Raw genomic sequence first — 13604 nt, forward strand, 5'->3', positions numbered from 1 at the left:
TAGGGAAGTGGGGGGCGCTATGGGGGACTTTTGGGATAGCATTGGAAACGTAATTGGGGAAAATATGTAATAAAAATATTAAAAAAATAAAAAAAATAAAATAAAATAAAATAAAAAAAAGAAAAAAAGAAAAAAGAAAGCTGTGTGCATACTGGATCTTATTGTCAAGGTGGCCCTCTGTGGGGATTGTATGGAAAAAGAGATTGTAGGCTGTTTGTTTGCAAAAGTAAAAGGGCACTTCAGTATGTCATTATAGAATCAGAAGAAAGGGAAAAGCAATATTCAGAGGAGACCGTGTGTGTGTGTGTGTGTGTGTGTGTGTGTGTGTGTGTGTGTGTGTCATTCACTGCTCTGGTCCCCGGGGATTGGTGTTTAGTAAGTACTACATAAACAACTGCTCATAACCAATAATAAGCATTTGTTGATATTCTACCTTATGTGAATCATAATGTAAATATTTTTGGAGATGGATGCATGACAAAGGGGTAGCAACACACAGGTTGAGAACTGCTGATGCAGAGAAATCAAAAACACGGGGCAACTTCATCCACAGACACTTCACAGAGAATTCTTAGGAAACACCAAAGGCATTTGTATGAGACAACAATCCTTCAAATCTAAACTCGTCATTTCCTGAACCCAGGCTATTGTGAATGAGGAAAAGAAGCTGATAAAGGATGGCCAGTTGCTTCAGCCAGTAATGTGCTTGTCACCATGCCTTACAACCTGAGTTTCATTCCCAGAACCAACGTAGTGGAAGGAATAGACTAACTCCCACAGGTTTTCCTTACACCTCCACACATGTGTTACGACACATGGCACTGTTGTGCATCTGTGCTTACCCACATACCTAGGAACACAGTAAGTGAATCCAATTTAAGTTTGTTTTTTGTTTTGTTTTTTTTTGGGGGGGGGGGATCAGCAAATCATGGCTCAAATCGTAGCTCTGCCACCAACCATCACCCTCTGAGCTAGCTCCTTCAACCCTCTTTCTGCCTTTAACTTCTACTATCTATAAAGATAATGACAATATATATCCCATAAGGATACTGAAGGGATTAAATAAGAATGTGTCTATATTCAGCTGAAACAACAATAAGACCAAGACTCATCTTTGTACTCAACACATAGCACTGATTACAGATTAAATAAATTATTACTATATTTACACAGTCTCTTATTTAATCATTCCCCACAACCCTTAGTCTATGCGTGAGGAATCTGAGGCACAGTGTGTCAAAGATGCTTCTCCCGAGTCTCAATGGGAGCTTGGAGGAGCTGCATTGTGAACAACAGTATATGGTCACTATTATACTGTTTCTTGCCCTGCTCACTGTCTCTCCCAAAATGAATGGAGAGCATAAATATTTCACTATAGGTAGTATGACTCCAAAGGTTTCCAATGATGTTTCTCAGCTCTTTAATCTCCCCAATAAATCTACCCACTTTACTGATGTCAGAAATTCTTTTTCAAATAGATTTGCAAATGTTTGCATACACCTTAAAATGCAGGTGCTAAAAATAAAGAGGCTTGCCTTCCAGTTCAAGGGAGCAAAGGTACCGAGGGCACAAAGGACAGAAAAGCACATGGGGAAAAAAAAAGGAAGAAACACCAATATTTTACTGATTTCACAACATTGACCCTGGAATGTGTCCCATTCGTGTTGGCTTAGGAACATAACTTTGTCAACTTAAGAGCATAACTTGGAGAAACCTTAAGTTTCCAAAGCTTTAAACTTGATGTCCATGGCTTATTATTTTGAGGTTCTGTTTTAATATAGCATGTCTCAAGTAAAACTGCATATATGCTTATAAACATAAAATATATATGCTCAGATGAAAATGCCCTTATATAACATGATAGCAGGTATAATTAATATATACAATGTAAAAAGGCTTTATAAGAATATTGAAAAGCTATCTAGTTTTCACAATCTGGATGGCAGCAAGACAGTTCATGTTAGTGGCATATCGTACCCTGAACATGCTAAACAAGTTAAAGCAAAGACTCATAATTTTTCTAGCTTTTTTTTTTCAATTTTTCAGAGTAGTTACCAGTCTGTAAGAACATAGTATTTTTCCTCTCATTCATTCTGTGGATCACCCTGACAAATAGAAAAAGCTCTCCTTCCCGGAGGCACGTAGGATCTTTGAGGGGACAGGCATTGGTTCTGTCAACCCAGAGACTTACCTTCACCAAAGTGATCAACATAACCTTGAAACCAGAAAACTCTCCCACACAGATAGATGCTTATATTGTAAACATGCTTAAAATTAAGTGCAATCCCCATGTGATAAAACCAAATGCAAGTGTTGGCCCATGCTGCTCTGTGCCCAGAACCACTGTAAATAACATGCATTAATGTGCACAATAGTCTTCATAGGTAGCGAGTCTTCTAGCGACAGATCAGAAAGTTGAAGCTCAACTGGGATTTCTTTCTCAAGCATTCTAGCTGCAGAGAACAAGCCTTTACCTCTTCCACTTACTATTAGTTGACCTACTTAATATTTTCAAAACCAACTTACATTTAAGATTATTGGGAATCTTGGGTCGAATTCTTCCTAGAGTTCCAGGTACTAAAGTAATATCATCCACGTTAGTCAGATAGTTGCTCAAGAACTCAGTTCTGTCACATGTCACATCTTCCATTCCTATGGGATGGAAACACACACACACACATGTACTGTTAGACAGTATTAAAATTAAAATCCTAAAAAAAATGTACAGTCACTAAAGATAGCATTGTAACATTTAATTAAATCTCTAATTATATTCCACAAATTAGAGGAAACATCACTACTGAGATTATTCCAATGTGACATTTTAAAGTTGTATCTATATATTCTTTATCCAGAACATTCATTTAACCATATCACCCCATATGCAATAGAGGTTGAAAATGTGTCACCTCAGTTATTACTTTGAGTTATTGAAGCAAGAACAGCAACACCAAAAGCCATGTTTAAGGTCCAGTGAGACAGCTCAGTGGGTAAGGGTGCTTATTCCCAAGTCTGACCACCTGAGTTTGATTCTTGAAACCCACTATGGTGCTGAGAAACAACCGACTCCCAAAAATTCTATTCTGACTTCTACATGAGTGCTATTCATTCTCTCTCTCTCTCTCTCTCTCTCTCTATATATATATATATATATATATATATATATGAATATGATAATGTTTGAAAAACACAAACTATTGACAGTCATGATGAAAAAGATTATTCTTTAATTGCTTGAATCTGTCCCCAGCAGGGTAAAGGACAGGGTGGCACAAATGACTGGAACATTCACTTCTACTTCTCTTTTGCAAAATGTCATTTCTGGGGCTGGACAGATAGATAGCTCAGTGGTTAAAAGCACATACTGTTCTTGGAGGGGGATCAGAGTTCACTTCCTAGAACCCATGTCAGACCAATTTCAGCTGCCCATAACTCCAGCTCTACTGGGATCTGATGCCTCTGGACACACACACACACACACACACAAACACACACACACTTCAACAATGCTATTTCCTGCTCTCTTTCTTTCTAGAATGTCCCCTGCCTTAAGGATATAATCACATCACCATCTTCACTGGTGGCCTTGGGTGTTACTGACAAAACAATACTGGCAAGAGTAAATGGAGGAAAGAAAACTAAAGTCATTCCATATGACCACCAAAGGGAAAAACAAAACACTGCGTAAAAACAAGTTTCAAACAACACAATTGGAACTGGAAGGGTAGCGTCTATCACACAGAAAAGGTCTAGTGAGAAAACAAAATTTAACCAATCAATGTTCACTCCTACCCACAAATCTGTTTTCTGCCTTCTAGAGCAAGGGAAATTTACAATTTTTTAAACTAATTTAAATCCCAAGATTATAGACTCTAGGAGCTCTACAGATCTAAATCCCATAGAGATCTTTATTGACATTTTTAGAATTCACAAGTTGACTCAGAAACAATGAACATTTACAGTGCAGAGGTTCCCCGCACACTGGTGACATCCCACTCCTATGGCCTTACTCTCTGAAACTCTAGTTTTCACGTAAATAATCCAAAACTAATTAATGGAAAATTTCAAAAACAAATAATTTTCAAATTTTAAATTTCCATTCTAAATAAGATAATGAAATTAATTGACATTGTTTTCCATTTTCTTCAAGATGTAGGTCATCCACTTAGCTGATGTAACCACATAGTAGCTAAGAACAATCATAGTTATGACTCAATACAACATACTCTAATTGAATTTTTAATCAGTCAAAAAGTATGTATTTTCTCACTAGGGATTGTTGTTAATTTTTACTATGTCAGATTTATAAATGATATTTTATCACAATTACAAGTGTATCAGAAAGGACAGATATAGTACTATCTGTAGTCTCAGGCATCTGCTAGGAGTCTTAGAACATATTTTCCTTGGTTCAAGAGAGAGCACTTAATTGCCTTGTATAATCTAGTATGTTAATATTCTCTGAGAGGGAAAATGAATGATTTTGTAAAAGGTCTTAAGGTTTTAGAGTAAAGATATGTAATCCAGAGTGGTCAAGATCTGGTAAAACTCAAATTATCACTTCTGGAGATCCCAGGTCAATCTCTTTTTTTCTTTCTAAAATGTTATTATTACTGTGTACAGTCAGAATAAAGGGTGCCACAGTGTATATGTGGAGGTCAGAGGACAACTGGATGGAGTCTGTTCTCTCTGTGCATCTTCTCAGGACTGAACTCAGATCACCAGGCTTTCACCTTTAATCACCTTTAATAACCGAGCCATCTCAGTGGTCCTCACTTTCTATTTCTTAAAATCAATTAGCATGAAGAAAGAGCAAAACATGTTTTAACACAACACAGTCATGTGTCTTTTCTTTTAACATGGAGACTTTCCAGATGAAAAAGTTCAAATAATAAACAGTTTTGTGTTCTAGTAAAACATTACCCCAGAAAGGGAAAAAAAGAAAAAAAAAACCCTCCAAAAACAGATGAATGGAAGATGGAAAGAATCTTCTATTTGTGACATTTCTACACTGTCACTTCTGCAGTTTTAACATTGAGCAATGACCCTTGCTTACAGCAACCACCAGGCGAATGTGCCCGGGGTTCCTCTCTAGTATCTCCTCCCCTCCCCTCCGCTCCAGGCTGACTCCACCTGTGTGGAGCCAGTGTTTTCGGTCTGCACATAAGGGACTGAGAGTTGCTGACACAGATTACAGACAGCATCCAAGGTTCTTAAGAGCCATGATGTGATCTGAGGTCCATTGAAATTCATTCCGTCAAAGCCCAGGACCTGAAAGAGTAGGCAAGCTACCTTTCGGAAAAAGGTGACTTGGCTTTCCAAAACTAATGGATCCACTTGTTTTATCAGTCTGCACATTGAGAACAGGTTTTCATCTGCGTGTGACCTTTATGGTGCTGTGACATGTGACTCACTGGGACCTTAGATGTCTGCAGCTAGCATGTGAGCTAATGCTCTCCACACTTCTGGGCAACTTAAATTGAATTAGTATGTCATATGCTCACCATTTCCACCCAGTCTACAACTTTCCACTCAGCCAAACTAGTAGAGAAAGATCTTGCAGAGGGTATCATTTAATCTACTCAGGGAAGCAAGTTAACGTCCACAAAACCCACCCTTTACCCCAGCTTCTCAGATCTTCTAGAATGCTCTGGAAATACAATCTCAGGAGCCAAAATAGAGCCAGGGAGGTTCACTAACTATTATTAACAGAATTGCCAAGAAGTCCATCAATTCTTTTTATACTCTACTAAAAGGGAAAGGCTTCAAATTCCAAGGTCATTATTATAATTCACAGTTTGAGAGTTTCAGAACATAGGTGGCACTCTCTAGAACTGAGTCTGCATGTCTGTGAATAAAAATGTTCTCCAAAAACTCATAAGAAGGTGCTATGTTGGCTACTGGGACAAAAAAAAAAAAAAACCTCAACAGCCTTACTCAGCCATGAATCCTGTCAACGACAAGGACCAGTGTGGCAAGATAGTCCCTGCATGTAATAGTGGCATGATCTTTATGAGGGTAATCAATCACACTCTACTTGGATTTCAGGCCTGCTCCATAGTACAAACATGTCTGGCAATATGAATCTGGCCAAGAGAACATGACTGATAAGCTACAGGATCCAGGGGTAAGCCAACTGTTATTAGTTAAGAGAACATAGTGTCCAACTACCCTCTACACTTGTATTTCTATATCCACAGATTAGTGCAGCTCTTAGATCTCATCAGGGTTGGTTGGTTTGTTTGTTGTGCAGTGGGCAACAGTTAATGCAGAAACTCACAACTTGACAAACTTCAGAAAATAAGTTTCTGGAGTACTCAGCCATAAGAGGAGCATGACTATCGCAACCCAACGACTCAGAGACTATCGCAGAAGACAGTGTGAAAGCAACGTAAGAGCTAGAGATGGAGTCAGGGCAAAAGAGAAACCATGTCTTCTTCTAGATATGACAAAACCACTGTACTCAAAAAAAAACTAAAAAAGAGAAAAAAAATCACAGCACCTGTGGTCACCTGCACAAGATCAGGACAGTCAACACTCCATTATGAGGGGGGAAAGAAACATGAGTGGCCATTCTAACTGAAGAGCTATTGACAGTTAGTGAGTCCTAGGGAAAGGGGAATCCGTTTTCTTTAAGAATGTAACCCCCAGTAAGTCTACCATGTTCCAAAGATGGCCCCACACCACAGTCTTGGATACATGAGTAGCACAAACTGGACTTAGTGAATTTTTTAAAAAACTAAAAAAAAAAAGATACAAGGATGGGAGGAAGTGTGAGAGATGGGGAGGCTGGTTAGATCTGGGAGGGGTTAGGGAGAAGGCTGAATAAAAATATATATTCCAGATAGTCCCTGAGGCCTTAGCTCTATAATCATATGATATTTATGGTTTCTCAATTGCCTCAAAAAAATACTCATGAGAAAAAAAATGTTTTTCTAATTTAAGAAGTATTTTAGAGAAACCATCCCTACGATGGCATGGTGGCACACTCCTACGTTCCCAGGTGCTGAAAGACTGAGACAGTAGAATAAGTGCATTTAGTATGTCTTGGGCTATGTAGTAGAAGAAAGGAAGGGAGGAAGGGAGGGGGAGGAGGAGGGAGAGAAGGAGAGAGGGAGGGAGGGAGGGAGGGAGGGAGGGAGGATGAAGAAGGAGAGGAGCAGGGATGAAGAAAGAGGAAGAGAGAACAGGCTGCTGATCCCTTCTCTTAATAAGTTCCTGTGTTGATTCCTTGATTTCAGCCTTGGATTCCCTCTGAGAGCTCCAGGAAACCATGTTTCTAAAATGCCATAGTTTTGACAAGAGCTCTATATCTCTACCTCCTTCACCTATTTAGAAGTATTTTTTTAGCTACACAACTTTGCACACTCCTTCTGGAGGTATGTTTCACAGAGGCAGAAGTCCATCACCTGCCACGTTGAATTCACAGACGAAGTCATTCCTACCACATGTAAACTGTCTGCGAGACTTTAATAGGAGACAGATTTTTGCAGCAAGGCCTCCCCTGCAAAGAACATGGGAATGAAGAAATCCCTGGGTTTCTCTAACTTTTGTATCGTGACCTAATTTCCTTCCCTATCCTGAAGCAAAGTGGGGGGGGGGGGGTAAAAAGGAAGTTAAGAAGAGAATTTTGGACTCAGAGAGCAGGGGTTCCTTTGTTCAATACTCTGGGAAACTTCTGTCTTTTTAGTTTGCTTGGTTGCTTGGTTGCTCAGTTGCTTTAGCTTCTTGAGACAGGGTCTCACTTTGTAGCTCTAGTTGTCCTGGAACTCACTCTATAGACTAGGCTGGCTTCAAACTCACAAAGATCCTGCCTCTGCCTCTGCCTCCCAAGTGTTGGGACTGAAGGGATGTACCACCACCACCACCCTGTGAAGCTTCTCTCTTAATAGCAAAATGAAGCCTTACCATGGTCTCCAACAAAGATAACATTCACACAACGGTGCAGCTTGAGTTGTTTCAGTCCGTCCATTAACTGCCCCACGGTCTTGTCAATCTCCCTCAGAGGATTTGTCATCTGTAAAAGGCAAGTCAGTCCTCACATGTTTATTTATGTATTTTTACCTTTCAATTTCCATAGTTCTTCTACCCTTAGAACATTCTGGAAAGAAAACTTCTGGCCCAGAGGCAGAGTTTTGTCAAGGGAATATTTCCCCCCCCCCTTGTTTTTTAATGGCAATAAGCTATAAGTAGCTTGTAGTCTCTTGCAAGAATAAAAGGCTCTCCTTATCCCATCCCTTGTGAAATATTTTGATATGAAAATGTCACAAATTACTAAGGTAAATCCTTTTTGAGGTGCAAAATGGCTTTTCCATCATGTAATCATAATCTGTAAATCCAAGAGTTTTAAGAGTGAGTAGAAAGTCAGATGGAGAGTGTAAATCCCTTTTTCTCTGTATAAAATCACCAGACTTTGAATGATGATGGAGAGAGAGGGAGGGAGGGAGAGAGAGAGAGAGAGAGAGAAAGAGAGACAGAGAGAGACAGAGAGAGACAGAGACAGAGGGGGGAAGAGAGAGAGGAGCTCTAAGGGAATCAAAAGCATAAATACTGGAGGATTAAAAAGATCAACTCCTGGGAAATGAATTAGAACATCGTTCATAAAATAAGATATGTTCCAAAGACCATAACTGCCAACCTCAGAGAGCTACCAATCTGCTTCTCAACTTCATTGTTTTCCTACAGATGAAATAAAAATTGACAAGAATCCTAACAAACAAAAATGAACCTCGGAATTCCTTCTAGTTAGACTAATGAAATACAAATTCCCAATTCTTCTCCCAGCAACATTTCCAAAGCCCAAGAAACCCAATCTACCATCTTTCACTATAGCTCCAACGGAAGTCATGGGCACTCACACAAACATAGGATTGCCTCCGAGGTCTCATCTCTGATCCTGAAATGGAAGGTTTTAAGAAACCTCCCACCAGACAAACACCATACACTACTTTAGATGGACATTACAGCTCAGCTGACAACCACACACATACATCCAAGATAACCAAGATGGGAGAGAAGAGGCCTGGGCACCAATTCCAATCAAACACACACATGCATTCAAGATAACCAAGATGGAGAGAAGAGGCCTGGGCACCAATTCCAATCAAACGCATCATGGCATCTGCCATGTGAATCTTCTCGGATGAGCCATGACCTTTTCTTCTATCATTTCATCCATGATACAAGGTAGAGGGGCCTCTTTTCTTCACAGGAGTCAGCATTTCAAATCACAACTGAGAGCTGCAGAATGAGATGTGCCACAGAACCTGAAGGGACTAACAGATGTGCGCCTAAGTGGTATTTGTCTGGCAAACACACTGTCCTCCAAGACCCATGTCTAGACATAGAAACACAAAATGCATAACACATGTCTATCCTTGGCACTGAGTTATTTTCCTTCATTCAATGGGACAATTCAGGTAAAATCCAGAAGTTAACTTCTTAGCAATCAGGTTCACAAGGAAGAATCCGCCTCACGGGAATTTGAAGGTTTTGAGAGAATGAATAAGCAAAGGTTCTTTTGAATGTAAATGTTAAAAGAAAATTCTGTTACTACCATTGTGGGGAAAAAAATACATGCAGCTCTGTCTGCCCATAGTTTTCTCTCACCTACACAAGACCTCTGCTGAGCTCAGAAAGTATACACCACTCACGTAAGTCAGCATTTTTACTGTGTTCTAATCTGCATTCTTTTAAAAGATTTGCCCTATTAGCTTCTGAGATTCTTTTCAATAGGTAGCACCAAAAATCACAATAACTTTTTTCTCCAGGCAGAATCAATAGCTCTCTAAGCTGTCACTACCGCCTAAGTAGCAACATCCCATTCGGGGTCAACTAACTTTAAAGAAGATGAAAGTATCCCTTTGTTTCCTGTGGTACTGAAAGTGCAAGATGTCTTCACATGGCTGTTAACCTCTAAAGTCCCAGATGGTCCTAGACTCAGAGCCAAGGAGAACACAGCAGTTCTTCTCTTAAACCTTACCCAGACGACTTTCAAGCCAAGGCACCAAAGGCTGCCTTCAAGTCAGACCTGCCCGCCATAGAGGTTTGGAACAGGAGATAAACTTACTTTGTCCTGACGTGTTTCCGCTGTATAATGATCCATCCTATGTAATTTTCTTCTTCTTTTCTTTGGAGGAGCAACTGGTCTTTCCTGTCTCCTCTTAGGGGCAACTTTCCTCTTAGGTCTTTTAGCCGGAGTAAGAGGTGGGCCATAACTACTCTCCTGCACTGGCGGATAGAGATGTCTGTACTCAGAAGTCGCCTGTCCCTCTGGGACAGAGGAAAGCGCATACTTTTCCATCTGGGGTCAGCGGAGTCTGAGTTGGCAACACTAAGTCCTCCTTAAGGGAGAACACATCGGAGGGAGAGGTGACTCACCGCCCTCTCTAGAGAGAGGCCTCTAACCTGGGTCTCAACATGGTCACAGCTTCATTGCTGATACCAGGATATGATGTAAGAGGATCTAGTCATTTGAACTGCCCTTGGCTGAGAAGCCAGTGTATGGGTACATTTGAAAGTGACATTAGTCAAGCTCTGTGATAACTCCACTGGGGATAGACTGATTCTTGGTTACAAAAAAAAAAAAAGCTCTCTATGGATAAAGTACTAGCTTGTAACCAAACAGACTCAAGGTCACTTGGTCACTTCAAGGTGAGCATGCGAGGTTTAGGTGGTTCCAACTCAGCAACTGATGGACACCTATGTGAGCACACCACCAAATGTATCAGAGGGTTCTCAGCTTGCAGGTTCAACCAAGGACAAATTGACACTGGAATGACAAGCAGTCCCCGTTGGTCCTGAATTAATTCATACACATCAGGCCCTTCGGCAGGAAAGAGGACTATGTGTTTAGAAATCCTCTTTAAAAGACCGCACTCAGACTCTTGCTATGGGAAGCTGGCCCCCTTTCTGAGGCAACAATGGTTCCGTAAGTATTGTCTGGAAATCCAGAGAGTAGTAACCTCTACCCGTCAAGTGAAGGAGAGACCCCAGTGCTAGGAAAACCAGCCCCTGATTTGCTAATGGTGCAAAGGTGAATTAAAGCAGCCGGCCTTGCTGTCTACCTAGCTACCTTGTTTCTTGGCAAGACTGTTCCAAGAGCCACTGGGATGCAGGCAGGGCAGGAAGAGGAACGGTGTTAGTGTAACCAAGGGGGACATCTGCCATGCTGTTGCTCTGTTCGCAGGGCAAGCGGCTGCACGAGCATTTCTGGTTCTATCTCATCCTCTCTCTCCTGCAGAGAGATCAGAAGTCACAGCCCTGTAGACTTTGCTTTGGTTTGCTTTGGTTTTAATGCTTCTAGTTTAGGCATGTCTCCATGAGAAGAGCAGGAAAAAGGAAGAGGGTTTTTTCCATGTCATGGTCACTGAGTACATTCTGCGAGCGCTCGAATACTGCCCATCAAACTCTAAGCCATTTGCAAAGAAACTCCAACATTCCAAAGACGCCCAAAGAGAACCGTTCCAATTGCAGCAGGTTAGAAGAGCAGAAGAAACGGAGTGTAAGCAGATGGAGGTTTTATCCAATCATTACAAAGGCATGTTTCTCCTTCTTCGGATGTTAGAGGTAGATGGAAAGCTGTTTTCACTGTCCAGCCATACTTCAGCCTGAATTTAGAAGTTTTAGCCTGAGGTTATTCAGAGAATGGGAGAGGGGCGGGGTGCAAATTTCCCTGCCTTTCAGAAGGATTCTTTACCATCTGAAGGTAGGGACCAGCCAGCCAAAGCTCTGCCTCTAGGCCCAGAAGAGCAGCCGAACAACATGTCACAGAGAAAGCATAGATCAAAGAGACCAAAAAAAAAAAAAAAAAAGATTGTGCCAATAATCCAAAGCAAGCATATTTTGAACATTCACCATTACACTACGAAAGCAGGAGCAATACACCATTTCTCCAAACTGTTACCCCCGCCCGTGTTTGGCCATCTCAGTAAATAGCTTTTGAGACTCACCCTGAAAAACAAGTGTACTCAAATATTAAGCAAATAAAGCACAAACTTCAATTGAATTCATCTTACTGTGCTGTATAGCACTTTGCTACTTAGACTCATTTCCATTCAATTTCTAATGGCAAGTTCTTTTCCTGTTCTTTGTCAAAAGTTACGTAAGTTTAGTAATCTTTCATCTAGTGTGTGCAGTCCTCTCATGCACACTTATGGTCTCTGACAATACACAGGTGTGTATCCGTGCACGTAGGTGCTTATGATAGACAGGTGTGTGAGCCAATCAAGCTTATCGCATGAGAAAGGTTTGCTGGCTTGCCTTGGCTCTAGTTTAGCAGAATAAACTATTTTTTATCTTGGTTTCAGGAGAAGTTTCTTAGAACCACGAGAAACAGTTGAAATCTGAAAATGTCCTTTTCTTTATGAGAACATGATCAGGCTATGAGAGTCTCTAGGACATATAATCAATAATGTTTACCCAGCAGCTAGCAAAGAAACTCCAGCTGCAGGAAGTATTAATACTGGGGGAAAAAATGAGAATACTTACAATTCTTAATTCAAAAACACTATTGGAGGAAGGCTTGTGTATTTATAAACAATTATGGACATAGAAGCCATCATTGTGCCAAATTAAAGCATTCTGCACCTTGCAACATTTAGTCATTGCTCAGCATTTCAAGACAACCAGGTTGTGTCTTATTCAAAACGCATCTGTTTCACAAGGTAGCTATAACAAAAGCCACACGTATCAGAAACCCAGAGATGTCCCTGAAAAAGAACATTGACTGCTAAGCCATGGGATTTAGGGTATCAAATGTGTTATAACTACTGTGTATTGTTTAGAGCCAGCTCTTGCCACATAGGTGATGTTTCCTATAATTTGAACATAGTTATAAGTGGCTTTTCTGATTCTTCTGTTCTGTGGGAAAGTTAGCTGGTTCTGTGAGAAGGTTCACAGTCTGAGAGTCTAACACAAATCCTCCACGTACCAAGAAACTTAAACAGCTTCAAACCTCTTCAAGTACCAGCATTGACTTTCAAAAGAATGGCTATAACAATACCAATTCCTGTTTTTTTTTTCTTTTAAAGGATATTATTCCAACAAAATTGGCCTTTTTAATAGAGCACATGGAACTAGTTAGGTGTTTAGTGGGGTGTATTTTTTTAATATTTAAAAAAAAAATCTGGCTCCTTCAGATCATCTTAAATTCATCTCAAAGATAAAACAGCCATTCTTGCTTTCTGTGTTTCATGTATGCAGATGTTTATCTTATTTTATCATTTGTATTTCATAATCATGCAATCACGCTTAAGCCTCAAAAGAGTGAAAGAGTCTTGGATTTATACGACTCCCGTGATTCAAGACAAACTATGAACAGTTTGATAGTTATAAGTTTCTACTACTTAAAAAAAAAATTTCACCAGCCCCTGAATTGATGTTGTCCCATTCAGAAATCCTTATGTCTTCTTAGTATTCACTGTCTTTGTTTAGACACAGAGCAGTTTGTTCAGAACTGCTCCAATCAAGATACATTTATCTGCAATCTTTAACATAGTCCTATGCTAAACGCAGTGAATTTGGTTACAGCAACTGTGCCATCATGGGCTTCCAGAGAATTGGAGACAGTAGCCATGAACAAAGACTCTTTAAAATAATTTTCT

The 13604-nt window shown here is 40.2% G+C and overlaps 1 protein-coding gene across 7 annotated transcripts in view; it reads right to left on the reverse strand.

Annotated features, from left to right (window-relative positions):
* Positions 1 to 13604, reverse strand: part of Enpp2 (ectonucleotide pyrophosphatase/phosphodiesterase 2) — a 114111-nt gene that overhangs the window by 30990 nt on the left and 69517 nt on the right. For all 7 annotated transcript variants that reach the window (XM_029469429.1, XM_029469428.1, XM_021182711.2 and 4 more), the window contains 2 exons: positions 7909 to 8017; positions 2527 to 2652 (listed from right to left, as the gene is read on the reverse strand). In XM_029469429.1, the coding sequence (XP_029325289.1) occupies positions 2527 to 2652; positions 7909 to 8017 (235 nt within the window). The remainder of the gene's footprint in view (positions 1 to 2526; positions 2653 to 7908; positions 8018 to 13604) is intronic.

Source organism: Mus caroli, chromosome 15, assembly GCF_900094665.2.
Source record: "Mus caroli chromosome 15, CAROLI_EIJ_v1.1, whole genome shotgun sequence".
Lineage (NCBI taxonomy): Eukaryota > Metazoa > Chordata > Mammalia > Rodentia > Muridae > Mus > Mus caroli.